The following is a 27,848-nucleotide window of genomic DNA, read 5'->3' as shown; positions in this document are numbered from 1 at the left end:
AAGTTCCTTGAGGCCCAAGGGAAGTCTTGTCTGTAGCCCACCGATCAAATTCCCTGTCTGGACTGAGTCGAGAAAGCTGGCATCCACACTGGATCAAGGACACAGTAGCCGCTGCAGTGATAACCAGGGTGATTGATTACTATGAGCATCTGGATCAGAGCCTCTTTGGAAGCAGCCAGTTGTCTCCTTGCCCAGGATTTGTAATAATTCACACTATTAGGTTGAAAGGCTTCTGATGACTTCATTCCCTTCCCTGGCAATGTAGTTGTCCTAGCCTGAGCCACCACCAGTTGGAGTGAGTACATTTAGGAACAGCATCTTCATCTTTCATGGCAACAGCAATGACCATAATGCAAATGCTTAGGGCCCACAGGTTAAGTGTTTTTACAATTGTGTGGAAAGAAAGCTAGGTTTGAGGAGTTATATTTGGTGGCTGTAGAGAGAAAAAGAAAGCTAATGCTCTTAATTGAAGTAATTTTGGGGAAAGTCTTGGTATTGCAACAAGAACATTTTCTGCATAAGGCATCTCCCAGGCTATAGCTTTCTAGATCACTAGTTTCCTGAGAAGTTTCTGGGTCCAGGGATAGTGAAGTTTGGGACAGAAATGTTCCTGTGGGCTTCCTTCTGTTTCCAAGCAGTTGGAATGTTGATAATATCCAGATTTGAGCATATCTAAGTATATAGGCACCATGTTAATATAACTCAGTTTAAAACCTAGTTGCCTGCAAAATGGGTTGAACTAGAACGAAGACCCAATTGGCGGAGGGGCGGTGGAATGACCATGAATAATGTCTCTGGGAACAGAGCTGGAAGCAGAGCTATAGCTGACACCAGGACTTCCAAAGGGCCGAATGGTTTTGTTTGACAAAATTCCTCACAGCCTTAATAGGGATACTGACTTGGACTGAAATACTGACTTGGGTTTAAGAATCTTGAATCATCCATTTTTAACTTGTACTGTAATCTTTATTATACCAATTCACCAAAGTACATTTTAAAAGAAATAAATTTTTACAAGACCTGGTATCTGTCTTCTTTTTTGTAATTCTTCAAGGTGATGAGGTGGAAAGAGGAGAAATAGGTCTAAGAAAAAGGTCCTTGGTTATGGAAAAGGACCTTTCCTCTGTAAATGTATATTAGTCTCCTGTGGAACACTGCACTACACTAGGCAGGTTGAGAAACACTAAAAAGGATTACTCAAAAAGGATTGCTTCCTTAGTATCCAGAGGCTTACAATGCATTTGGAAAAAGTAAAAGCATTAATGGAAGAAAATATATAATCTAACTGGCAAAGGCATACTCTAGGGGTCATGAGAAAGCTTAGTGGAAGAATTAGGGCCTATATCGAACCCTGAAAGTTGGATGGGATGTGAGTACATAGAGAAAGGAGGAAGTGTATTCAAGAAAAAGGCAACATGGGCAAAATCTTAGAGTTAGAAATGAATATATGGTTTATGGGGACAGTGAAAGATACTGTTGTCTTAGTGTTTTGTTTTGTTTTAATCATGAAGAGTATGAGATAAAGTCAGGTTAGAAAGGTTGGTTGTGTCCATGTTTGGAGACTTCTGAATTCTAGGCTGAGGAGTTTGAACATTGTCCTCTATTTAGTAGAGAACATTTGTGGCTTTGGACTAGGGGAGTAACATGATGGAACCAGCTCTTTACAGATTATTAAATTGGCAGCAGTGTTCATAGTGGAATTGAGTGGGGAAAGTCTAGAGGCAGGAAATGAAAAACTACTTAGGAAGTTGTCATTCTTCCATCCATCCATCCATCTATTCATCCATCCATCCATCTATTCCAACAAGCATATAGGTGTTAGCTAGGCATGAGATAATGAGCTTAATACCAAGAAGAAGAAGGGGAGAATATAAGAGGCATTACAAATGAAGAATATGAGACGAATTTCAAGTTTTCAAACTTCAGACGACTACAAGAAGTGTGGTACCACTAATGGGAACATAGAAGTTGTGGAAACACAGAAGTTAGGATGAAGAACTGTTTTAGCTGTATGCAAGAAGGCAAGTTAATAGCATAGTACCTTGATCTATAAGCAGGGCTGTCACTCATTATAATTACTAAAATTCAAGTACAAAGAGAAGTTATATAAATGGGAGGGATTTAAGGTATGAAATGGAGATCAGACTAGATAGAACTAGGGTCTCTTCTCAATCTGAGATCTCATGAATTAAGGAAAGGTTCTTCCCTACTGATGATATTACCATACAACTTAGAGGATAGCTTCCTTGTCCAATTTCCACTCATTACTTCCATGACACTTGTAATAAATGGTCATCCAGCTTCTGCTTGAAATCTTCCAGGGATTATGAGCTCATAACCTCCCAAGGCCATTCTGTTATACTTTCAGACTGCTCTGTTAGAAAGTTTTTCACTTAGTAGGGCTGAAATCTATATTGTTCTGTGTAACTGTACCACAGTATGACCCTTTTTCCACATGAAAACCCTCAAGAGGATTGAAAGTAGTGATTCCAGTTAGCCTTCTTATGACACATTTCACGCATCTGGGTCATATCTACCCTCAAGGAGTCAGTTTTCCAAGCCCAAAGCCAGATGATTCCCCAACTCACCTGGAATCCCAGGGGGGCCTGGTTGCCCTGGGAATCCATCTACTCCTTTATCTCCAGGAAGCCCACGAGGTCCAGAAGATCCTGGTAGCCCAATTCCTGGGGGGCCAATTGGACCAGTGTGGCCTTTTTCACCAGGAAGTCCTGGTAACCCCTTTTCACCTGGGAAGCCCTGTCCACCATCACCCTAGACAACACATAGGAAAGGATGAAAGCATGACTTAAGAGACTTATCTGGAGAGCCCTCTGACCACAGGAAAGAAACACCTAACCAGTATGAGCAGGGCTTTATTTTTTGGTTAAAATTCTCTGTCACTCTAGTTTTTCAATCAATTCTTCTGAGTCGAGTTAATGGGAGTGAAGCTTGTCAACCCTGAGTGATCTGATAATGCAAAAGGTTCTAGATTGGTGGGGGTGAGGGGGAAGGACAACTCTGGTTGGGGGGGGGGTCATAGAAAGCAGCTGGATTACTTGCAAGGGAAAGCTCCTGAGAAGCCGAAACATTTTAAGTGATGTGGTCAGTTGTCACTAGCGTTTATCAAGTGAGCCAATGACCCATTCTGAGAAAAAGATCCCTATTTTACAGCAAGGAAAAGCACAGAGCCAAAAGTGTCAGTGGCAGAGGCAGGAAGTAGCCATCAGATACTCCCCACCCACCCACCTGCCAAGTCAGGTGTGAGGATTTACAGCACTATTTACCCAGGAACAATCGACTTACCTGAAAGCCTGGCAGGCCTGGTAAACCTGGTACTCCGTCCTTGCCTGGGGCTCCTGTCTCACCAGGGAGCCCCTGGGGACCAGGATCACCCTGATCTCCTGGCATCCCTGATCCTGTACTGAGAGTCACTTCCCCTTTCTTTCCTTTGGGGCCTGCCAGACCTCGAGGCCCAAATACACCCTGACAAAAAGACAGAAGGGAATGATGAGGAGATGCAGACTTCATAAGATTCTGGCACCTCGCATAGGTCTGACCTAAAACAGGTCCTTGGGTACATTTTGGCGCAGTTCTGGACACTGGATTATATCGTCATCTTGGATTATAATTGCCCATTTATTTTCTTACCCTTTCTAAATTTTGAAATCTTTGAGGATGGGAACCTTGTCTTCAGGGCCTGGCACAGTTCTAGGCAAATGTAAATAATTTTGTGGAAGGAAGGGAGGGAGGAAGGGAGGGAACATAGGTAGGTTAAAGCAGAAAGGGACTTTCAAGATACCTAGATAGACTTCTTCATACTACGGATCAAAACCTTGAAGGTCTGCTTTATCCCCATCTTTCTTTTATGTGTTTTAGGAAAGTGATTAGTGAGGAGTGAGGGGCATTTAAAAGCTCCCATTTGCTCCCTCAGAGCCAAAGTTTGGTAAGACTTACTGGATCCCCTGATGGGCCCTGTGCACCCCCAGAGCCTGAATCTCCTCTTGTTCCTTTCAGGCCCGGAAGGCCCAGGAGACCTGGTGGCCCAGGCAGGCCTGGCTCCCCAGGTGGTCCAATGTTTGGGACACCACCATCACAAGCACAAAAACCTGAGTCCCCTGGAGGAAAAAAAAAAGAGACAACATTAATCTAAGTGGGCCATCTTTCCAAGAAGAAGGAAGACCTGCCAGCGGTAATTTGTGACCTGAACAACTCCATGGAGGGAATCAGAAGGCCTGCAGAGAACAGACTCGAATGAACTAGGTTCACTTTCCATCAAAGTACATCTGTGCTAGTGATTTGGATTTCAATCTTCTGGGGTGGAGCCCAGCCATCAGTGAGTCTAATGTGCAGCTAGAGTTGAGAACCACGGACCTATTCTAACCAACTGAGAGTCTGGAATCCAAGCCACTTGAACATCCTATTCACCAAAATGTCTTTCCCCTGCCTTTTGTACACAGAGACAAATGCCAAATAAATTGACGACAGAGATTTCAGCAAAGCATCTTTGAAGAGATAGAAAGGAGTCACTAGCACTATAGCCCAGCCACTTATACCTTCCATGCTTATGGTCTACGAAATGAGACTTTGGATCAACAGAGGTGACTCTGAGTTTCCCTAAGATCCTGAAGGGCCTCTTCCTACCTTTAGAAAATCGATAATCCCTGAAACTCTGAAAGAACAGCCTGTTCTCCAAATAATCATTTCTCGAGTGTGTGATCCATGAACCTTCTGCATGAGTCACCTGGGATGCTTGTTTATAAGGCAGCTTGCTGGGCCTCACCCCAGGTCCAATCAATCAGAGTCTCAGGTGGCCAGATCCAAGAATCTAATTTGTAGTAATTTCCCCTAGGTGATTCTCATGTCCAGTGAATCACTTGAGAACCACTATCACTATTCCAGTCTCAGAGAGAGAGATCAAAAAAAAAAAACCTTCTGGTCCCATGAGAATATAGGAGGGGCGGCATTAGAGTTGGCCCTGTTTTTAAGTATGAGAATGGTATCAAGAAGCACACTAGCTCTGCAGTGAGTCAGGGAAGGGCCAAAGTTGACATCCTAGGTCAAGACTTGAAATTTAATATCCTTTGCCCTCAAACATCTTCCCTGGATCTAAAAATTAGAGATGGGGCTTTCCAAAATTTCTGAACTAGCTCCTATACTTAGGTAGTTCCATTTTATGATAGGGCAATGAGAAAGGAGAGGAGTGAGTTAAAACCTCTCTGTTTGAGGTCGAGGAGAGCTGTAAATTCCTTGAGAGAACAGGAGAGATCTCAGGTACCTGAAACTCCCAGGTATACCCAAACCTCTCTTCAGCCAGTACTTTCACCTCTTCCTCCACCCTGCCCTGGGCTGGAACTATAATGAAGTGATTTATTTGCACTTTAGCATCTGCCCCTCAGAGTATGAAATGGAGGAATGACCCAAAGACAACAGGAAGATGGAAAGTGCAAGGCAGCCGAAGGCTGGGGCAATCAATCAATCCTTCAGTCAACCTGTGGGGACCGGAGTCGTTTTCCAGGAGCCAGTTGACTTTTTCAGAGTTCCAGGTCTTGACCTCTCCTTCAGGCTGAAGGTAATCATAAGTGACTTCTTGCCTTGGCCTTGCAAACTGAGAGGGGCTGCAGAATGTGCAGAGTAGCTTCTGCAGGTGGAGGGGCAGGTAGAGTAGCCTGGGGGCCACTTTGTCCTGTGTGACCTCAATCGCCAGCCTCAGTCTTAGAGCTCCAAATATAGCACTTCCAATAGTCGTATAATCACATCCCCACTCAAGAGCCAGGATTGGTCTTGTTCAGGTTCCCAAGGCTGTTAGTTTGCTTCTTCCCAGAGGGCCTTCTCCAGGGAGTTTGGGGAACAAAGAAACCTAAGGGGACAAAATCACCTTTGATTCCTTTGAGGCCCGGGTTTCCTTTTGGACCTCGTTCTCCTCGGAGACCAGGCAGCCCTGGCTCTGCGCTCTGTAGAGTTCCCGTCTCAAATGCTGGACCTTTAGGAAAAAGAAACATAAAAGATTGGCAACTTACAGGCGCCTGGGCTCATGTGACTCAGCATAGCAGCTCAGTCACCCAGGGACCTTGAGCCTCAACCAACAGAGCAGAGACACCCTCCCCCCAAAAAATCCAAGACGAGGACCCAAAGTCTGTAACAGGTCCAAACTCTGTTGGTTCAATTCTCTCTACTACTACTACTTATAGGATGTCTACTATGCTCCAGGCACTGGACTAGACACTGGGGATATGGGAATAACCAAGGCAGCTTCAGCAACTCAGCAGTCCCCATGTCTATCCCAGGAAGTCCTCTTAGGACAAAAGAGGAGATGGGTACAAGCTGCAGTGGTCAGGGTTTGCAGGTTACAAAGAAACATGTGGAGCATATTTCTAGCTTTTTGCTTAGAATCTAGAATCTCATGCTCAGGTAGATGACCTAAGGAGAATAAGCCCTGTGGAGGCTTTTAGCAGCCACTTTGAGGATCCAGGCTTGGTTTCCCATTTCTTGGACTCTCAGCCCACCCTGCTGGAGCCCTGAGGACCAGGGAAAGCTTGAAAGAGCCAATGCTGCTCCTTCAGAAGCTGCAAGACCACAGGCCTAGGGGCTGAGAACAGTGAAGGGGGAAACGGAATGACTACGAAGTCAGAAGGCATTAGGTAGTGTCTGATCATTGAGATGGCCCTCACTTGTCTATTCCTTGATGCATACTCTGATTGCTGTGGTCCCTAACCTGTGAGATGCTCCCTCCCTCAAAAATCAGTACTGTTCTGCAATCTGGATCACACCTGGATCTCAAGACCAAAGAGAGAAACAAACAACTTACCGGGTAGGCCTGGCAGGCCTGGCAGGCCTGGCAAACCATCTCTGCCAGGGAGGCCAGCTGCCCCAATTGTGGTGTGGCCGGGGTTTCCTTGGTCCCCCTTCAGGCCTGGAACTCCCTGGAGCCCTAAAGCACCGGGGCCACCTGGAAGGATAAGCCCACACAAACATGTTCATCACATCACCCTCCTCTTCAGGGGATTCCAATCAGTGCCGATGTTAGACACTAGCTCCAAGGAAGAATTTGGGAAAGCATTTGCCCTTCTCCTGCAGCTGAGTTAGAAGGGTCCCTAGGAATCAGCTAGCCTAACCTCTTGGGAAGTGGAGGCCCAAAGACGTACAGAAACACGGTCAGGGGTGCAGAACTTCTAAGTGGCACACCTGAGAGGGAAACCTGGGTCTCCAGCCTCCCATTTCTAGATTTTTTCCACCTCGGTGCTGAGATCAGCTGTACCTCCTCCAAGGGGCCATTTTAAAAGCACAGGTATCCTTACAGAGGCCCATCTCCAGAGAATTTAGAAACTGCTGTCTTTAAAAGTAATGTCTGAGGCTTTACATTTGGAATATCACTGCCTCCCAGACTCTGGCATGCCCTTTCTCTATTTACTACTATAGAGTGACATATGGGTGTGTTCCTCCAATGATTGTGTCAAGGATGTCATCCACAGGATCCTGGGTTAAGCACAGAGTGAAGGTCTGGGTACGAACTTTCATCTGGGCTTTTGTTAGCTCCTTCTGGCAAGCATCAACTGGGATGGCACATAAACAGAAGGGTGACCGGGCTCTGGCAGGCCAACGCAGGCCCCCTCATTGATGGTCTGGGATTGCCTGTCTAGTTATGGTACATTATTGAGGTCAAAGGAAAGCTGCTTACCCAAGCCCTATTCTCATATACATTGGTCTTGGGCTTGCAGCAGGGAACCTACTGACTATAGCCTACCTTTCTTTTGATTTTGGCTGGGTATGTACCCAGACCAGAGTATAAAAGGGGATGCTGAGCACCAGAGTGGAGATCTGTGCATGGGGTGGGTTAGTTTGTTTTACCTGGTAAAGCTGGTAATCCAGGGGCACCAGGAGGTCCAGGCAGGCCCTGGATGCCTTCATCTCCTTTAAGGCCTGGGAGGCCTGGCATACCGGGGTCTCCAGGATAACCTGGCATTGCAACAACAACAAAAAAGGCAGTAAGCAAACCGAAGGGAGGCCAACAAATGCCACAAAATGCCTCAAAAGAGTTGCAAGGAGATGTCCTCAGGTTAGAAGCACCTTTCTTGCCCTTCATAGGTCTCCCAGATGCTAATGCCCTCACGTGATAATGGGCCTATTTGAGCTAAAGCTCTCCTACTGTTCAGTACTGGTCTGGCCAGGGCTTACCTTCCATGGTAAGATCTGATAAGTACTAGGAAGGTTCTTCTACTACTAGTAACCTTTTGTCATGCCTCAAATCTCTGCCATTTGGGTTAAGGTGTTGAAGCCTACTCTTCATGTTACACAGGTTTCTTGAGTGTGGAACACAGAAAGCCACTGTCAACCATTAACACCTCAGCTTTAATGAGTTTACCAGACAGGGCACAGGCCTGAGAGGATGTGAGGAGAAGGAAGTTAGGAGACCCAGATGGAAGAGGCACTATAGGAGAAGCCTTTGGTCAAGCGAGAAGTAGCTGGAGACACTGACACCCAGATCTCTAGAGAAGTCAAAGGGAAGAGTTGGGCACACACAGTAACTAGAACAAGGAGAGGTGAAGGCAAACTTCCAAAGTGTCACACTATTGAGGGCTGTCCTAACCAAAAGATACTTGCTCCCCTAATGAAAGATACTTTTCCACTTCCCATGAAATTGTCAAGCTCAAGCATGCATGGGATCATGTACATGAGACCCTGTGTGTCCCAGAGTATCAGGCTGAAGTTAGCCTAGCTGGGAGGGTATGAATCCTTCCCTAAGCATCACTAGGAGAAACATTGTTAGCAAATCCAGACCCAGGCCAACGCAAATCCTAGTCTTGGTGGACCCAACACAAACATGGAGTATGGAGCTTGGCTTCTTTGCCTAAGACATTGGAGTTAGATTCATTTCCCAAGTTTAGGATCCATGAGTGGCCCTTGTGGGGATCGGGTTTAGCAGCAATCCAGTGGCTGACAAAGTATCCTCTTAACGATTGCAGGGGATATAGAATTCAAGTTCCTATCTTTTTTTTTTCCACTCCAATCAATGAAAAGTTGCACCTGAGATCACAGCACCATCTGTATCGATGAAAACATCTGGGCCTGGCAGGCCAATGTCACCCTTTTCACCCTGCAAAGATTAAATACATTAAACACAAATATTTCTGTGACCTCATCACATAAGATTTATGTTCCCTCAAAACCATTCCCTGGGACAATGGAAGGTTCCTCCTTCTGTAACCCCTGATTTCCAGGGCCAAATAATCCATAGGTTAATTTCAAAGTCCAATAAATTTAAGATGAAGGTGACACAAGGCAGCCCAGAGGCCTGACACTCAATTGAGAACCTGTCAAGGACAAGGGATCCCAATTTTATCTTGCAACCTGACTCCAAGACAATCTGCCTCTGGGCCTGGGAAACATATCGCAGGAATAGACAATATGGCTATAACCCAAGAGGTGTTAAGGAGGGAACAGAGTTTTAACTTTTTTTTTCCCACTTTCAGCAGGCTTGGGACTCTGCTACTGTCACGGCCCCTGTTAGTGGGTGATGTCAGGCAGAGGAAGTCAAAAGAGTCCTAATTCTCTCAAAAGGGAGACTCAGGTACCAGAATCAGAGAGAGTGGCATATTCAGGGTTGGGAGGTAGGAGCTGTTTGCCCCAGGTGCAGGCAGGCAATAAGGGGATGCATTGCTTGAGAGAATTTAAAAACGATAACAAAACCCAAAAGTTGGCAATTCTAAACAATGTCAATAATAAAATATTTCTCCTTGTAGGGATGGATTTGCTTGTACACATTTCGTGTGAAAAGGGTGACATCTAAAATGTCAAAATACTAAAAAATACTCCATTTCATCATATAGGCATTTGCTATGATCTGAGTGTTTGTGTCCCCCGAAAATTCATGTTGAAAACCTAATGCCTAAGGTGATGACAATATTAGGAGGTGAGGCCTTTGGGAGGTGATTAGGTCATGAGGGCAGAGCTCCCACCATTGTTAGTGCCCTTATAAAAGAGGCCCAAGAGAGCTAGCCTGCCCCTTCCACCATGTGAGGACACAGCAAGAAGTAGGCAGTTTGCAAGCCAGAGGAGGAATGTTCACCAGTACCTAACCATACTGGCCCCCTGATCTCAGACTTCCAGACTCCAGAACTATGAGAAATAAATTTCTCTTTTTTATAAGCCACCCAGTCTGTGATATTTTGTTATAACAGCCCAAATGGACTAAATAGCATTTATACTAATTCTTCACCCTTCCATCTCCTCAATCCTGGATTTTCACTTCCCAACAACATTACCTTAATTCCTGGGAATCCATTAAGCCCAGGGAAACCTGAAGACCCCTTCTTGCCCTGTGACAGAAACATAGTTACAACTGAATTGAATGTCTAAGAGCATAAGAGGGGGTGGTTTTTGGATTAGGCCAGGACAAATGGCACAGGGATTTTGGCCGGCATTCCAGGATATATATGGATCATACCTGACTCTGGAAGCCGTAAAATGTTCCAGAAGGCAATATGGCACTTAGGTAGCCAACTTGCATGTTAGGAGGTACAAAGGTCACAAGGCTAGAGATGAATACAAGCAGGCTGGCTTTGCTAGGCCCTGATAACATGTTAAAGGAGTACGACTGCATCATAGCACTGAACACTGGACACTCATCTTCTTGGGTAAAAACAAAAGAAGTGAGTGGCTGAGATTCTATCAAACAAAGAGAGGTGGACAATTTGAATTGTAAGCAGTGTTCCCCTTTGGATTGATGGTCATGTTAAGTAAAGCAAGAGGGCCTTCTGATTTGGATTTTATACACTGAGGCTTTAATGATATTAACCAAAATACCTGACTCCCTGGAGGGCCATGGACTCCTTCTAAACCCGTGGGACCCTGTAAAGAGAACAGAGGTACCTTAGAAAGATTAATAGCCCATACTAGACAAAGCAACTAGACTTACTTAACAAAGCTCTCCAACTGAGATCAGGATTTAGCAGCTGCTAAAACCAGGTAAGAGAATGTTCCTAGACGTGCCTTAATGACTTCTTTCTAAGCACTAATCCATCAGGCTGAATAGGCACACAGGGAATTTTTAAAGAGCTAAATAAATGGAAACATTTTAAGTACTAGGTGGAATTGGGTAGAAGGGCTGGGTGGTATTATACTTAGTCTGCATTAGTTCCAAGTCATGAGATTTTTAAATAGATTGTGGGAGGGCCTCTCGTCTCTCTCCCCCAATGCATTTTTGTTGGTGATTTTGTGTTTTCAAGACAAGGGAGTAAAGGAAAGTGAAGAAAGAAACGGCAGGGTAATGGATGAACATTGCTGAATACTCAAAAGACTCTTGACAAACTTCATGAACAAGCTAAAAAGACAACTAATTCTCTGAAATGTTGCTTCTTTAAGGCTAAGGTTGGCCAATGACTAACAACGTAAGACCTAAGAGCCTGAAGCTAGGAATCAGAGAGGCTAACAGTTATTTCTCCACTTGAAGTGAGATTATTATTGGAAACTGTTGACTCCAAACATTACTCACTATGTTCTAGAACTTCCCAGGTTTGTTTCTGTCCTATAAAAATTGCACTTGGTCCTCTTTCTTCCATTCCTGCAAACTGCCCCTACCCCACCTTCCCTCAGGATAGAATGGAATGAAAGTAAGACATGTCATTCTTTAGCCCAGTTGAGGACAAGGAGAGTAAACGGGCTGAGGAACCACCTGGTGTAGGGGGTACAGTAAGTCCCCTACATGCGAACGAGTTCCATTCCAAGAGTGCGTTTGTAAGTCCAGTTTGTTCATAAGTCCAACAAAGTTAGCCTAGATACCCAACTAACACAATTGGCTATATAGTACTGTACTGTAATAGGTTTATAATACGTTTCCATCTTTGAAAGGTTCACAACTTGAAGGTTCGTATGTAGGGGACTTACTGTACCTCATTCCTTATTCAAAGGAGCCACTAAGTCAAGGGAATGTGGCAGAAGGGAGAGGAAGAGGTCTTAGGGACCTGCCTGAGGGTTGAGAAAGAGAAACAAGAGAAGCTTAGGAGGCCATCAAGTTACATAACAGAGATGCAAACAGGAAACAAAAGGGACCGGGTGACTTGACAGATCCAGGCAAGCAAAATTCCAGGTTCATACCCTAGGTCCCGGCAAACCAGGGATTCCCTTTTCTCCCTTTTCTCCAGCAATTCCAAAGCCCTAAAGGAAAAAGAGACCACAGATTATAACATTCATTTCCTCACAGGTCTCCTGGCTCCATCCAAATTTGGCAAGGTGGTAATTTCCAATCAGCTCCACTGTCCCACTGGGGAATCTCACCATGCTGAGCGTCTCATCACCGCCTGGGAAACACATAGGACTTGAAGATAATTTGAACCATTCATTAAAGGCTTCTTTTTGGTTCTAGAAGTAATGTCTTCTCCCCCAAAAACTATTACAAGTATTTATGGAAACACGAACTAACAGCATAGAAATAATGACAGATCTAACCTCATTGATTTTACAGATGCGGAAACTAACACTCAGAAGAGCCAAGCATCTTGCATGGCTTAGAGAGTCAATGAGACAGTCAGGGCTTTAGCTTCCATTCCACGCCTGTTCCAGAGAACAGGCTGCTTCCCACTATCTAGGAGCTTGGGTCAAAGATGACCCACAAATGGAGAACTGTGTTAATCCTTGGGGATTGATGCTAGAGAGAAGAGCTTTTGCCCTTTGGAGACATGATGACTGCAACATCCTCTGCAGTGGGAAGGAGTGTTTCTATCTAGGCATGATCTAGAACTGTGCGGGCTTTAGGAACACTCTCAAAGGGACTGCAAGATGGTCACCAACCCCTCTTGTCCTGCTCACAGAAGGTGAGGGCTTGCAGCCACAGACATGACTTGGGGATTCTCTAGGAACAAGCAGAAATCCAAAAAGCAGAGTGAATGAGACAGCTTCCTCCCCTCTGGGTCCAGGGCAAGCATATTCTGGGCCCCCGAGATACAGAAGAATTCATTACCAGAGTGGATAAAGTCTTTCATGGCAAATGTAATCGAGGTCACTTTGTTGTTACTGTTTAAAATGGGACTTCCTGGAGCACGGATGTTGGCAAATAGTATTTAGGCCTATTATGAGAGTAAAGGAGGCAGTGAAGTTCTCTCAAATGTAAGCTTGTGAAAGACACTAAATGTTATGGCACATCTCCTGTTGTCCTCTTGATGTGACCTGGCTCAGCTGATTGTAAAAGCACTGCTCCAATCCCATTTGTAGTTTTCTTCCTCTTTCATACTCAGAGCATTCCCGTGGGTACAGTTGGCTGTATAGCCCTTAGTTTTCTAGGCTCAAGTTTTTACTTTCTTTTGTTTTTAAAACGTGAGTTGTTTTTATTGTTGTTGTTGTTGAGGAGGGGAGTGTATGCCTGTGAAGGGTCCAACTCAAAGCAGCCTTTGGTTCCTACTTGCCTTCCCTCTTTTCTATATCTACAGTTAGGAGTCAAATTGCTCAGACCTCATGCTGAATAGGATTTCTATTTGAAAGGCCCCTGTGTCAAACTGAATGCAAACTTAGTTCTGCAGCTCGAATTGAAAACCAAGGCATGCTGCCCCCTGGTGGCGTGTATCTATTGGAGGCTGAAGTCAAACACTTTGCGGAGCCTTCCCTGGCCTGTGCACAGAAGCTACGGCAGCCCACGCTGCCCCAAACTCTTCAAGCACTAAGCCGGGGTTCCGGATGAAAGTCTGTGAGAGAAGGTCTGTATCACATTCCCTTCTGTCTCTTCCAAGGCATGTTACTGTAGCCTGAACACATACAAGGTGGTCCAATACATACTTGTTGAATTAAATGGAACAGTGACCCAGGGAAAAAAACTGTTCAAAAGCATGAGAAAAAGAATGTCCAGGTACCATCTCACAGCCTCCACCTGTCTTTTCCACAGATGTAAAGACAAGGGGGCCTTGTCCTTCTTCTCCGGAAAGCAGAAAGAGCCTCTGGACTCTTGCTTTCTCAGAGAGAGGGTCTGAGAGCTTGAGCTACAAGGTGAGCAAAAAAACATATACAAAGTTTAAAAAGGAAAAAAAAAATTGTTAAAAAGCAATTTGTGTGTCGGGGTTAGAGCCAGTAAAACATAAATGACTTGGCAAGATATTGGGCTGTAGGCTCAGCTTGTCTCCCAGCACAGGGAGGCCCTGTACGAGGCCCTGCTGAACAAGCTGTTCTAACAAGATGTCTTGGGCCCCTGCCCCGTCCCAGTCGGTCGCCATCATGAGCTGATCAGCACCCACTGCTCTCTTACCCCTTCTCACCCACGGTCAGGAACACCTCATTAGAGCACTAGCTTAGCTGTTTACAGGCGTGGTCTCTAGGGCTCTGGTCTCCTGGTATTTTGGGTTCATGGATATTAGTGGCTCTGCAAAAACTCAACTTCAGTCACGTGGCTGGGAGTCGGGGCGGACAGCAGGGTGAGGAGCGGGGTGTGAGAAAAAGGCAAGCTGCAAACAGTAGGCTGGAACCAGGGGCCGTGAGGCCCCACTGTGGAGTGAAAGACACTCTGGCCCTGGGTCCTCAGAGGCCTGCTGGCCCGAGAGGCAGGCTGCCAGCACGGTGGTCACCCGCTCTGCCTGAGCTCCTCGTCCGGCCCCAGTGAGGGCGGTGGAGAGGGGCGAGGCCCACGTGCACAAGGAGGGCAGGAAGGCAGGAAGGAGGCTGAAGCCTGGAAAGGGGGACGGAGGCCATGGGGGAGGGGCGGGGAACGATCATATTTGGGGGTCACATTTTGGAGGCTAAACTGCAGCAATGGGTTTGGCTTGGCACTGCGAGGGTGACTTGAGATGTGAAACTTGAGAGGTTAGGAAAGTCAGTCTCCTTGTCAACTCTGACCCTGCCACACTGCTGCTACTACCCCTCAGGGCGCCGGGTTGGTGGGGAGGCGGGGACAGGAGGGGAGGGCTTAGCTTAAGTCTGTCAAGAGGGGGCTCCTCCTCCGAAGGACCTACCTGAAGTGCCTGGAAAGCCTGGTGCTCAGCAGAAAGAGAACTCCCGCCTGTCCAGTAGTTGCCTCAGATCTACTCAATAGGTACCTCAGGATTCACCCCTTTCTTCCCTTCTCTCTCCCATCATCTGCCATGTTGCCTTACCCTGCGTTTGCTGGTGCCTTGGAGGGCACAGAGGTATATGACTCTCTTTGACAATCTCCACGGGAGCATCTGTGGCCTACACGTGAGTGTGCTGCTGGGACAATGTCATGAAATGTGTGAAGCTGGGGCTGAGCCAGAAAAGCAAGGATGCTGGGTCAGTGCAGACGGGGCAAGGGAAAGAAAGTGAGGTCTAAATCACTCAGGTTGGCCACTTGTCAGCAGCTCCTGCAAAGATCTGGGCTAGGATGGAAAGAAAACAAATGGTTGAAGGGAACATTTCAGATTCCCTAGAGATTTCCACCCTCAGCGCTGCCTTGTTTCTCAGTGAGCGTGGATAATTGAAAGCCGACGTGAGGACTTTGGATTTGAGAAGTGTGTTTCCTCTGAAAAGCCCAGAGCATCTCAAACACGTCACCACCTTCCTTCTTACAACTCTTCTGGCAGAAGTCACAGAAGTTACCTATAAATGTTCCCATTAAGCAGATAGAGATATTAGCAGCAAAGGAGTTATAGGATTTGGCCAGGGTTGCATGTGGAATCCACACCAAAGTGGCCTGAGAACTCTGGTTTCTTGATTCCCACTCTCTGAAAATATGCTGTACCATATAAAGGAAGCTTTTTTTCCACCTTGGATGTCTTTACAATCAACTGGGGTTTCTATTTGTCAGGCCACACTATGAAACACTGGAAATGCTGAGCTTGAAACAGTATTGCAATTTATCACTGTTCATTGCTGTCAGTCAGTGTGTCTTTCTTTCACAGGGCAAAAGGGAACGGGTGAAATTGCAGAAGGGGAAATCCTCTGAGGTAGAACAGGGAAGGGAATGGTAAGGAGGGAGGGAGCGTGAGCCAGGGAACTGCAAAGCACCAGAGATCACGCAATCCACAACCACCATGACAAGAATGAACTGAACAGTAGGGGGCAGTATGGTATGAGGAAAAAGCCTGGAGTTGGCTAGTATTCAAGAAAACTGAATTTCAGTCTCAGCTCTGCTAATAACTTGCTGGGTGACTCTGGACAAGCCTCTTTACCCCTTCAGGCCATGGTTTCCTCATCAGTCAGGGATATAAACCCAGCCCACCTTGCTTACATCATAGGGATGATATGAGGTGACTAGAATTTATGTGAAATGCTCACAAAGAAAGGTGCAGACTTTATTCCCCAGCCCACTTGCAAAGTACTCTATGTCTGTGCTGTCCAATCGAAAGATAATGTGAACTACTATGTTATTTTAAATTTTCTAGTAGCTTCATTAAAAAAGTAAAACAAATAGGTGAGGTTCATTTAACAACATTTTATTTAACGAAACACATCATAAATATTGTCATTTCAACACTGACGTAAAAATTGTTAATGAGATAATTTAGATTATTTTCCTCACACCTAGGTTTGGAAATCTGGTGTGTATTTTACACTTACAGCACATCTCATTTCAGACTAGCCACATTTCAAGGGATTGGTAGCTGTTATGTGGCTAGTGGTTATCATATTGGACAGCACAGATTTATACTTTATAAGGAAACCTGATGAACATTGTGAGTTGGGCCTCAAAACAGTAGATATGACCATTGCCACATGACATATATACAGAGAGGTTCAGATACTTGAAGGCCCAGAGCTGGGGCTGAGGCTGAAGTCCAGGTGTCCTGTCTCCAACATCAAGATTCTTTCCCTTTGATTCATTAGATACTGAGCTGATTAAAATCAAGGCCATTGAATAGATGGTTCTCTGTTGCCCCTGTGTCTCTATGGAGTAGTAGGGATCATTGTGGAAGCAATCTGTGCCACTGGCTGTACTGGCTGTGTTTTCTGGCCACCTGGAGAGACCCAAAGTGTTTCAAAGAACTGCAGGGAACCACCGGAGTCATCTCTCCCCACTTTGCAAGCAAGCCGGGGGCAGGCCTAGTCATCTTTGATTCATCCATTTCCCTCCTGACTCCTACACCCAATCCATGGAAATCTCATCAGCTCCTTCAAAACATCTCTTGTAGTTTAAGAGATACATCAACCAAATGTAACGTGTGAGCATCGTTTGGATTCTGATTCAAAACCAGGTAATTATAAAAAAATATATTTATGAGACAATCATAAACCTGAATTCTGACTTAACAGATATTGTCATTTCTGATAATTAATTAGTGGTGATGAAATCACCATTATGTTTTTAAAAAGTCCTTATCTCTTAGAAGTACTGAGGTATTTGTAATGAAATGCCACATCTGTTGTTGGCTTCAGATTGGCCATGAGTTGCTAATTATTGAAGCTAGGTGATGGGTACACAGGGGGACCATTATGCCGCTCTCCCTACTTTGTATGTGTTTGAAATGTTCTGTAACAAAAATTTTAAACTTTTTACATTTTGAATCCATGCACTTCTCTCCATTTCCACTGCCATCATCCTAGTCCAAGCCACCACCATTTCTCACCAGGATTGTTGCAGTAGCCTCTGTTTGCTGCCTTCCCCTCCCCCCATCCTCCATGATCCAGCCCCCCAACTCCCACTACCACCAGAGAGATCTTAAAAAATACAAGTCAGGGCCTTCCAATGGCTTCCCATTATATTTAACATAAAAGCCACATTTGACCTACAAAGGTCTCCATGATCTGGCTCCTGCCTCTCTGTCTGGTTCTTGGCCTCGCTCACTCTTCTCCACCCGCTCACCTTCTTGCTGTTCCTCTAAAGCACCGAGCTTGTTCCAACCTCAGGGTGTTGACACTTATGGTTCCCTTGGCCAGAAACACTCTTCCCGAACTTTCACATGACTCGCTCCCTCATAATAAGCGATCCCTCAGAGAGGCCCTTTTTGACCACTCTGTCCAAAGGTGCCCATTCCATTCCCCATCCACACTCCATCACTTTTACCCTTTTTTATCTTCTATGTATCACTTACCAATATATGAACTTGTCCTCCTTCATTTGTTTACTTGTTGATTCTCTCCCCTCCCTCATCCCCCCCAATTGGAATGTTACTTTCCTCAAGGACAGGGACTTTTACTTATCTGACTGTTAGTTGCTGTTGCAGCCGTAGAATCAAGCAGAAGGCCTTGCAAATAGGGGCCCTCAAAAAGTATTTGTTGGGTGAAAGAATCTAAGATACAAGGGCACATAGGAAAGTGAAAACAGGATCACTAACACTAACTACCATTTACTCAACAATTGATATGTGCCAGGCATTTATTAAGCCCTTTTCATGCATATTATCTCATTTAATTCTCATAACCACCCCCATTATTATCCCTTTTTTGGTAGGTTAGGAAACTGAGGCTCAGAAAAGTTAAGAAACTTGTCCAAGTTTACATAGTTAGAAACTGCTGAAATCAGAAGTCAAGCCTAGGTCTGTTTTACCTCTAGAGCTTGAGATTATAACCTCTAAGCTATATAGTCTCATAAAGAACCTAATGCCCTCATGGGTTTGAGAAACAAGACATTTCCTTAAATGCCTTCTAACAATGAAGATAGTGAAATTCTCTACAATAACCATAGGAAGGAGGTCTTCCTGTTAGCTTTCTGTTGGTATAGCTTTTGTCCAATCAGATCCTTGAATACATGTTGACCAAATAGGGAGACTTACCGGGAGACCTGGAGGACCACTTATTCCTGGGAAGCCCTGAAGCCCTGGTTCACCCTGGAAAATCAACCAAAGCTTAGTGAGTAGCAGCAGGAAGCAGTGAACATAAAGGAGATGGTCCCCTTGAGTTATTTGGGCTGGGCAGTGGGAAACCATAGGGCATCACAATTGGGACACCAGAGGCTGGTGCAGATTGCCTAGTTTCCACAACTAGTAACTACACCAGGATGTCTTAGTTTACGGAGCCCTTAGTAGTGTGGAAAGGACCAAAGTCCATGACAGGCACAGTAAACTATCCAAAACAGAGTCTCAAATGCTCAGGCTAACTGGGAGATAGAAAAGATGATCATCTGCTTTCTTTCTACCGGAAGAAGCTGTTCAGTGCGATTTCCTCTAGCAAATTACTGGCTGCAAAGACATCAATGGTTTTGGGAAAAGAGTAATAATTACAGTTTGCAAAGGGCAACATAATACTCTAATCTCTTTCCTTGAGATGCTAATTTATCTATAAGTGCCATGAAAGGGTTCCCTAAGGTTTGGGAATGATTAGGGAGGCAGGCAATTTTTCATATGCTCCCAAACTGTTCCCAACTCAATAATTACTTCCTGTAAACCTGGAGAAGGCCTGGAGCTGTTGCTTCCACAAAGACAGAATTAAAGAAATGGGACTAAACACCTTCCCCTGCCTGGGTCCCTTGACCATAGGTGCAGGATCACAAAACTTAAGGAATCCCCAGGAAGGAAGGGAAGTCAGGTTATTGAAAGATATCTGCACACCTTAGCAGCAAATAGTCATTCAAATACAACCATGTGTACACTCATATCAAAATACAGATTATAAAATATCTCGGTTAAACAGGTCTACAGCTTCAGCCTTGGTAGTTCAGATCAGGAAAATTAGGGCATCTACTGCCCCTTGGTGACAGTATACACTATTTGCAGGGTCATGTTCTGAGGGCAAATAATTTCTTTAAACAGATAACTTGAAAGCAACCATTATACCCTATTGTTCTGTCACAGTGTTTTGGGGACAACGTAAGTATTGACAGGGTTGGTAGTTAGGAGGAAGAAACCCCAACTATTAAATGTTTGTTTTAAGTTATTCAGCGTTTTGATAACTGAATCTGCAAAACAAACACAGAAAATAGCACTTGAACGAATATTCAGAAACCCAGGCAAGCTCATATCCATATTACCCAGAACCCTCTATCCTTCCAGTGTACTCTGGTTATTAGAGTTGAACTCTGGTATTAATAGGAAAAAGGCTTATTAACTTCTTGTTCTCAAATGTTCACTACCTTGGATCCTTTCTTCCCTTTGGGAAATCCCATGAATTCCAGTTCCCCAGTAGATGGTGGGGGTCCTGCAGGGCCAGGCAGGCCAACATCCCCCTGTAAGATCAAAGGAAACATTAAGCAAAGCAGACACCACACAGATATTTCTCCGGAGGGTAGGTTTGTCCTCAGGATGTAATTCACAAATCAACTGTCCATGACTTGAGCCTCTTCACCCTCACCTTTGCATCAATGAGGAAACAAAGCTACCAGTCTCAAGGGGTGGAAAGAATTATAAGCCTGACCGGATGCATTTTGTATCAGCACTGCAGAGGGAGGAAGCAAGATGGATGAAAGTAAATGGCAGGTTCACGGTTGCCATGGTCATGCATGAAAGGGTGTTTAGAAGAAAGCAAAAAAGGATTTGAGCAAGGTAAATGGCTACCTTTTGGCAACAGTGATCAGACTCTAACTGGTCCAACCGTTGCCAAGAGCACAAGCAGAGGTAGTGAAGTCCGTGTTGGAACACTGAAGACTGGATTTGCTCCTTGAAGACAGTGCAATCTACAAGAGGCAGCCGCCAAGGATGGGGAGGGCAAGCTCCCAGTCTCCCTTGAGGCTCCTAAATCACTATACAGTTTGTATAGAGGGAAATAGGAGAATGAGGGAAGGGAAATAAAAGGGAATGATGAGAGAGGGTTAAGAAGGAGAGATAGAGGAGATAGAGAGAGGAGGAGGAGGAGGAGGAAGGATGGAGAGAAGAGAAGCAGAGAAAAGGAAAGAGAAGGTGACACAATATAATACAAATCAGCAGGGAAATACCCAGGTGGAAGGAAGAGAAAATATATCTCAAGAGCATATGTTTGTGGGCTTCCCTGGTGGCGCAGTGGTTGAGAGTCCGCCTGCCAATGCAGGGACACGGGTTCGTGCCCCGGTCTGGGAAGATCCCACATGCCGCGGAGTGGCTGGGCCCGTTAGCCATGGCCACTGAGCCTGTGCGTCCAGAGCCTGTGCTCCGCAATGGGAGAGGCCACAGCAGCGAGAGGCCCGCATACCGCAAAAAAAAAAAAAAAAAAAAAAAAAAGAGCATATGTTTGTAAGACATGTACATTTCACAGGTAGGAAGCAGGAAGACTACAATATTTTGAAGGAAAAAGACCACAGTAGCCTATGCGTGCACATGCAGCCCTATCACAAGCAGGCACATGTGTGCAGCTAGACACATTTCTAGGAGCATATGGACTGCAGAGCGTATGTTCCAAAATTTACTTACCTTGACTCCTTTCTCTCCTTGGAAACCTAACCCCATATTCCCCTGGGGCAAAGGGGTGTAGGGAGGAAAAACAAAATCAATTACTAAACAACCTCCAGGAACTTAAATTGGAATGCAGTCTTTTTTACCAGAAAGTATGTTTAATCAGACCAGAATATCTCTGGGGAAACTAGAGTACTTAGTGGTAGGAGGTCAAATGCCCCAAGACAAAGTATACTTACATCAGGACCAGGGAAACCAGGGGGGCCTGGAGGACCCTAGATGTAAAATGAAAGGAAAGAGCGCTTTTTAGTTTCAGCCCCGAAGAATCTAGGCATGTTGAGAGTCACTGAAGATAAGTGCCCCACCCCCTTGATGTGGTCTGGCTTTGGTGTAGAAGATTCTAGCTCCTTCTCCCTGGGTTCCTTTTTTTAAAATCTCCTTTGAAATTTCTCCAATTGACCTGATAACCACATTCATGCTATGGTAGTGAAGACTTCCTGTGGCATTCTTCCCATTAGGCCAGCACTTTTTAAATGATGACTTTTGGTGAAAGTAAACCAAAGTAATCAGTGGTGGTGGGATTTCACACATTGGAGAGAGAACAATCTGGGGATGTGGATTTCCCAGAACCACACAGATGACTGGCTATGCTCTTCCTATAGCCAGTGATGGGAAATAGGTAGGTGGGAAGAGCTCTCCAAGGTGAAGTGTTGAGAAAGATTTTGAAGCTGCCTCTGTGCTCAGGGTGGGTGATAATGATGTGATTAATTAGCAATGTCTGTCGTGGGTAAGGGGAGTGGAAGGTCACAATAGATGTGCCGGGTATTAGCCATCCTTGGGCTACACTTTAGGTTGAGCTACACTAGGAGGTTTTGGAGGCACAGAGTGGATGGTCAGAGAGACTCTGATAAAAGAAGATAACAAATAGCTCCTTACAAGAGCATGCTTCACTTTAACCTCCAAGAATGGAAGTTGCCGTTCTCTGCTAGGAGGGCCCACATTTACACAGGCTTACATTTAATCCACGGCCTGGTAGGGAAAGCATTCATGTGAATGCTGTGAACACGTGGTAGATTTAGCTGGGTCTTACTTGCAATCCTGGTGGTCCTATGGGTCCCACAGCTCCTGGAGATCCGGGTGCTCCTTGTGGGCCCTAGAGAGGCATGTTTTTATCAAGGTCAAAAAAGTATGGCAGTTTCTCAAGAAAAATATACACACAAGAATTGCACAAGAATGTTCATAGCAACTTTATTCATGATAGTTAAAAACTGAGAAAACACGATGGCCCAAAACCTATGGGATGCAGCAAAAGCAGTTCTAAGAGGGAAGTTTATAGCAATACAATCCTACCTCAAGAAACCAGAAAAATCTCAAATAAACAAGCTAACCTTACAGCTAAAGCAATTAGAGAAAGAAGAACAAAAAAACCCCAAAATTTAGCAGAGGAAAGAAATCATAAAGATCAGGTCAGAAATAAATGAAAAAGAAATGAAGGAAACAACAGGAAAGATCAATAAAACTAAAAGCTGGTTCTTTGGGAAGATAAACAAAATTGATAAACCATTAGCCAGACTCATCAAGAAGAAAAGGGAGAGAACTCAAATCAACAGAATTAAAAATGAAAAAGGAGAAGTAAAAACTGACACTGCAGAAATACAAAGGATCGCAAGAGATTACTACAAGCAACTATACGCCAATAAAATGGACAACCTGGAAGAAGACAAATTCTTAGAAATGCACAACCTGCCGAGACTGAACCAGGAAGAAATAGAAAATATGAACAGACCAATCACAAGCACTGAAATTGAAACTGTGATTAAAAACCTCCCAACAAACAAAAGCTCAGGACCAATGGCTTCATAGGTGAAGTCTATCAAACATTTAGGGAAGAGCTAACACCTATCCTTCTCAAACTCTTACAAAATATAGCAGAGGGAGGAACACTCCCAAACTCATTCTATGAGGCCATCATCACCCTGATACCAAAACCAGACAAAGATGTCACAAAAAAAGAAAACTACAGGCCAATGTCACTGATGAACATAGATGCAAAAATCTTCAGCAAAATATTAGCAAACAGAATCCAGCAGCACACTAAAAGGATCATACATCATGCTCAAGTGGAATTTATCCCAGGAATGCAAGGGTTCTTCAATATATGCAAATAAATCAATGTGATACACCATATTAACAAACTGAAGATTAAAAACCATATGATCATCTCAGTAGATGCAGAAAAAGCTTTCAACAATATTCAACATCCATTTATGATAAAAACTCTCCAGAAAGTAGGCATAGAGGGAACTTACCTCAACATAATAAAGGTCACATATGAAAAAATCACAGCGAACATCATCTCAATGGTGAAAAATTGAAACCATTTCCATTAAGATCAGGAACAAGACAAGGTTGCCCACTCTCACTGCTATTACTCAACATAGTTTTGGAAGTTTTAGCCACAGCAATCAGAGAAGAGAAAGGAATAAAAGGAATCCAAATCAGAAAAGAAAAAGTAAAACTGTCACTGTTTGCAGATGACATGATATTATACATAGAGAATCCTAAAGATGCTACCAGAAAACTACTAGAGCTAATCAATGAATTTGGTAAAGTAGCAGAATACAAAATTAATGCACAGAAATCTCTTGAATTCCTATACACTAATGATGAAAAATCTGAAAGAGAAATTAAGTAAACACTCCCATTTACCACTGCAACAAAAATAATAAAATACCTAGGAATAAACCTACATAAGGAGACAAAAACCTGTATGCAGAAAACTATAAGACACTGATGAAAGAAATTAAAGATGGTACAAACAGATGGAGAGATATACCATGTTCTTGGAGAATCAAGATTGTGAAAATGACTATACTACCCAAAGCAATCTACAGATTCAATGCAATCCCTATCAAACTACTAATGGAATTTTTCACAGAACTAGAACAAAAAATTTCAAAATTTGTATGGAAACACAAAAGACCCCGAAGAGCGAAAGCAATCTTGAGAAAGAAAAATAGAGCTGTAGGAATCAGGGTCCCTGACTTCAGATTATACTACAAAGCTACAGTAATCAAGACAATATGGTACTGGCACAAAAACAGAAATATAGATCAATGGAACAGGATAGAAAGCCCAGAGATAAACCCACGCACATATGGTCACCTTATCTTTGATAAAGGAGGCAAGAATATACAATGGAGAAAAGACAGCCTCTTCAATAAGTGGTGCTGGGAAAACTGGACAGCTACATGTAAAAGAATGAAATTAGAACACTCCTTAACACCATACACCAAAATAAACTCAAAATGGATTGAAGACCTAAATGTAAGGCCAAACACTATAAAACTCTTAGAGGAAACTCTTAGAGGAAAACATAGGCAGAACATTCTATGACATAAATCACAGCAAGATCCTTTTTGACCCACCTCCTAGAGAAATGGAAATAAAAACAAAAATAAACAAATGGGACCTAATGAAACTTAAAAGCTTTTGCACAGCAAAGGAAACCATAAACAAGACGAAAAGATAACCCTCAGAATGGGAGAAAATATTTGCAAATGAAGCAACTGACAAAGGATTAATCTCCACAATATACCAGCAGCTCATGCAGCTCATACAGCTCAATATCAAAAAACAAGCAACCCAATCCCAAAATGGGCAGAAGACCTAAATAGACATTTCTCCAAAGAAGGAATACAGATTGCCAACAAACACATGAAAAAATGCTCAACATCACTAATCATTAGAGAAATGCAAATCAAAACTACAATGAGGTATCACCTCACACCAGTCAGAATGGCTGTCATCAAAATATCTACAAAGAATAAATGCTGGAGACGGTGTGGAGAAAAGGGAACCCTCTTGTTGGTGGGAATGTAAATTGATACGGCCACTATGGAGAACAGTATGGAGGTTCCTTACAAAACTAAAAATAGAACTACCATATGACCCAGCAATCCCACTACTGGGCATATACCCTGAGAAAACCGTAATTCAAGAAGAGTCATGTACCACAATGTTCATTGCAGCTCTATTTACAATAGCCAGGACATGGAAGCAACCTAAGTGTCCATCGACAGATGAATGGATAAAGAAGTTGTGGCACATATATACAATGGAATATTACTCAGACATAAGAAGAAACGAAATTGGGTTATTTGTAGTGAGGTGGATGGACCTAAAATCTGTCATACAGAGTGAAGTAAGTCAGAAAGAGAAAAACAAATACCGTATGCTAACACATATATATGGAATCTAAAAAAGAAATTGGTTCTGAAGAACCTAGGGGCAGGACAGGAATAAAGATGCAGACGTAGAGAATGGACTTGAGGACACGGGGAGGGGGAAGGGTAAGCTGGGATGAAGTGAGAGAGTGGCATGGACATATATACACTACCAAATGTAAAACAGATAGCTAGTGGGAAGCAGCTGCATAGCACACGGAGGTCAGCTCTGTGCTTTGTGACCACCTAGAGGGGTGGGATTGTGAGAGTGGGAGGGAGGCGCAAGAGGGAGGGTATATGGGGATATAAGTATACGTATAGCTGATTCACTTTGTTATACAGCACAAACTAAGACAACAATGTAAAGCAATTATACTCCTATAAATGTTAGAAAAAAGAAAAAATAATAATAGTTAAAAATTGAAAAATGTCAGATGAATGGATAAAGAAGATGTGGTATATTTATACCATGGAATACTACTCAGCCATAAAAAAGAATGAAATAATGCCATTTGCAGCAACATGGATGGACCTAGAGATCATCATACTAAGTGAAGTAAGTCAGAAAGAGAAAGACAAATACCATATGATATCACTTATATGTGGAATCTAAAATACGACACAAATGAACTTATCTACGAAACGGGAGCAGACTCACAGACATAGAGAACAGACTTGTGGTTGTCAACGGGGAGGGGAGTGGGGGAGGGAAGGATTGGGAGTTTGGGATTAGCAGATGCAAACATACATAGGATGGATACACAACAAGGTCCTACTGTATAGCACAGGGAACTATATTCAATATCCTATGACAAACCATAATGGAAAAGAATATGAAAAAGAATATATATATATATATATATATATATATATATATATATATATATATATATATATATATATATATATATATATATATATATCTGAGTCACTTTTCTCTACAGCAGAAATTAACACAACATTGTAAATCAACTATACTTCAATAAAATTTTTAAAAAATGGAAATATCTCAGGTGTCCACTGATACTAGGATTGATTTAAAAAACTCATACATCTATATGTAGAATAATACTCAACAATAAAAAGTAACAAATTATTGATATATGAAACAATGAGGATGAACCTCAAAAGTACTGTTCTAAGTGAAACAAGCCTGATCCCGAAGGCTACATATTGTATTATTCCCTTTGTTTGAAGTTCTAGAATATGGAACACTTATCTATGATAGAAGAAAAATCAGAACAGTGATTGCCTGTGATGTGCGGTGGGGCAGGGATTGACTGGGAAGGAGCAGGAGGGAACTTTCTGAGGTGATGGGAATGGTCTACACCTTAAGAGGGTTTGAGTTACACAGAGTGTGCATTTGTGAAAATGCAGCAAAGGCACATTTAAGATTTGTGTATTTCATTATATGTAAATTTTACATACAAAGAAAAACTGTAAACAAAATTTGAAGTCTAGCTAATGGTAGGCATGCTGTGGTATTTTGGGGTGAGAGTACTATTGTCTGCCATTAACTTTGAAATGCATCAAGAATAAGATGGCTTGATGGATGGAAGTGTGGTAAATCAAGTAGAATAAAGTATTCATGGTACAGGTGTTCACTGAAAACTTTCTTCAACTTTGCTCTCTATTTGAAAATTTTCATATTAAAGTGATAAAAATAACCAAAAACTTAAAAAAGAAAAAAAGTTTTATTAATATCAGATAAAGTAGACTTTGAGACAAATAATATTACTAGAGATAAAGAGGGGGCATTTTGTAACAGTAAAATAGTTCAATTCATCAAGAAGACCAATATATCTATATCTGTCTTAGATGTGTATGCACCTATTAGCAGAGCTTCAAAATACATGAAGCAAAGACTGATGGAACTGTAAGGAGAAATAGATAAATTCACGATTCTAGATGGAGATTTTAACATTCCTCCCTCAGTTATTAATAGAACAACTAAACAAAAAAATCAGTGAGGACAAAGAAGATCCAAACCACATTATCAACTACCTTGACCTAATGGATATTTTTTAGATCACTATACCCGCCCCAACCAGCTGAATACATAGTCTCTTCAAGTACATATGGAACATTCACCAAGATAGTTCCATAGGTTGGGCCATAAAATAAAACTGAACAAATTTAAAAGCATTGAAATCATCCAGAATATGCTCTCTAACTGCAATAAAATCAAACTAGAAATCAATAATATAAAGATATCTGGAAAGTCACAAATTTTGGGAAATTAAACACCACAAGTCTCCATGGGTCAAAGAAAAAATCCAAAGGGAAACTAGAAAATATTTTGAAATGAATGATGACAATATTGAAAGTAAGAGAACGAAATCTGAAGAGAAAGATGGTATGGGAAAATTCATGGCCCTGTTAAAGCTGGGGAGCAGCAATAAGGTGATATGTGCTTAGGTAAGGGATGGAGAGGCTAAGTAAAGTTGAGACTTAGACA

At 43.2% G+C, this 27,848-nt stretch overlaps 1 protein-coding gene across 1 annotated transcript in view; it reads right to left on the bottom strand.

Moving 5' to 3' along the window:
* Positions 1–27,848, bottom strand: part of COL4A6 (collagen type IV alpha 6 chain) — a gene marked incomplete at its 5' end in the record, with an annotated part of 288,532 nt that overhangs the window by 29,140 nt on the left and 231,544 nt on the right. Inside the window, 15 exons of the mRNA XM_081223006.1 lie at positions 2,589–2,772; positions 3,304–3,483; positions 3,955–4,115; positions 5,876–5,980; positions 6,806–6,946; positions 7,846–7,953; positions 9,022–9,091; positions 10,260–10,313; positions 10,801–10,845; positions 12,091–12,150; positions 18,639–18,692; positions 19,934–20,026; positions 21,183–21,224; positions 21,404–21,439; positions 22,255–22,317. Of these exons, the coding sequence (XP_081079132.1) occupies positions 2,589–2,772; positions 3,304–3,483; positions 3,955–4,115; positions 5,876–5,980; positions 6,806–6,946; positions 7,846–7,953; positions 9,022–9,091; positions 10,260–10,313; positions 10,801–10,845; positions 12,091–12,150; positions 18,639–18,692; positions 19,934–20,026; positions 21,183–21,224; positions 21,404–21,439; positions 22,255–22,317 (1,396 nt within the window). The remainder of the gene's footprint in view (positions 1–2,588; positions 2,773–3,303; positions 3,484–3,954; positions 4,116–5,875; positions 5,981–6,805; positions 6,947–7,845; positions 7,954–9,021; positions 9,092–10,259; positions 10,314–10,800; positions 10,846–12,090; positions 12,151–18,638; positions 18,693–19,933; positions 20,027–21,182; positions 21,225–21,403; positions 21,440–22,254; positions 22,318–27,848) is intronic.

Source organism: Mesoplodon bidens (assembly GCF_964165515.1).
Source record: "Mesoplodon bidens genome assembly, chromosome: X".
Taxonomy (NCBI): Eukaryota; Metazoa; Chordata; class Mammalia; order Artiodactyla; family Ziphiidae; genus Mesoplodon; species Mesoplodon bidens.
Note: the sequence above shows the minus strand (reverse complement) of the source record. Positions and strands in the feature narration are given on the sequence as shown.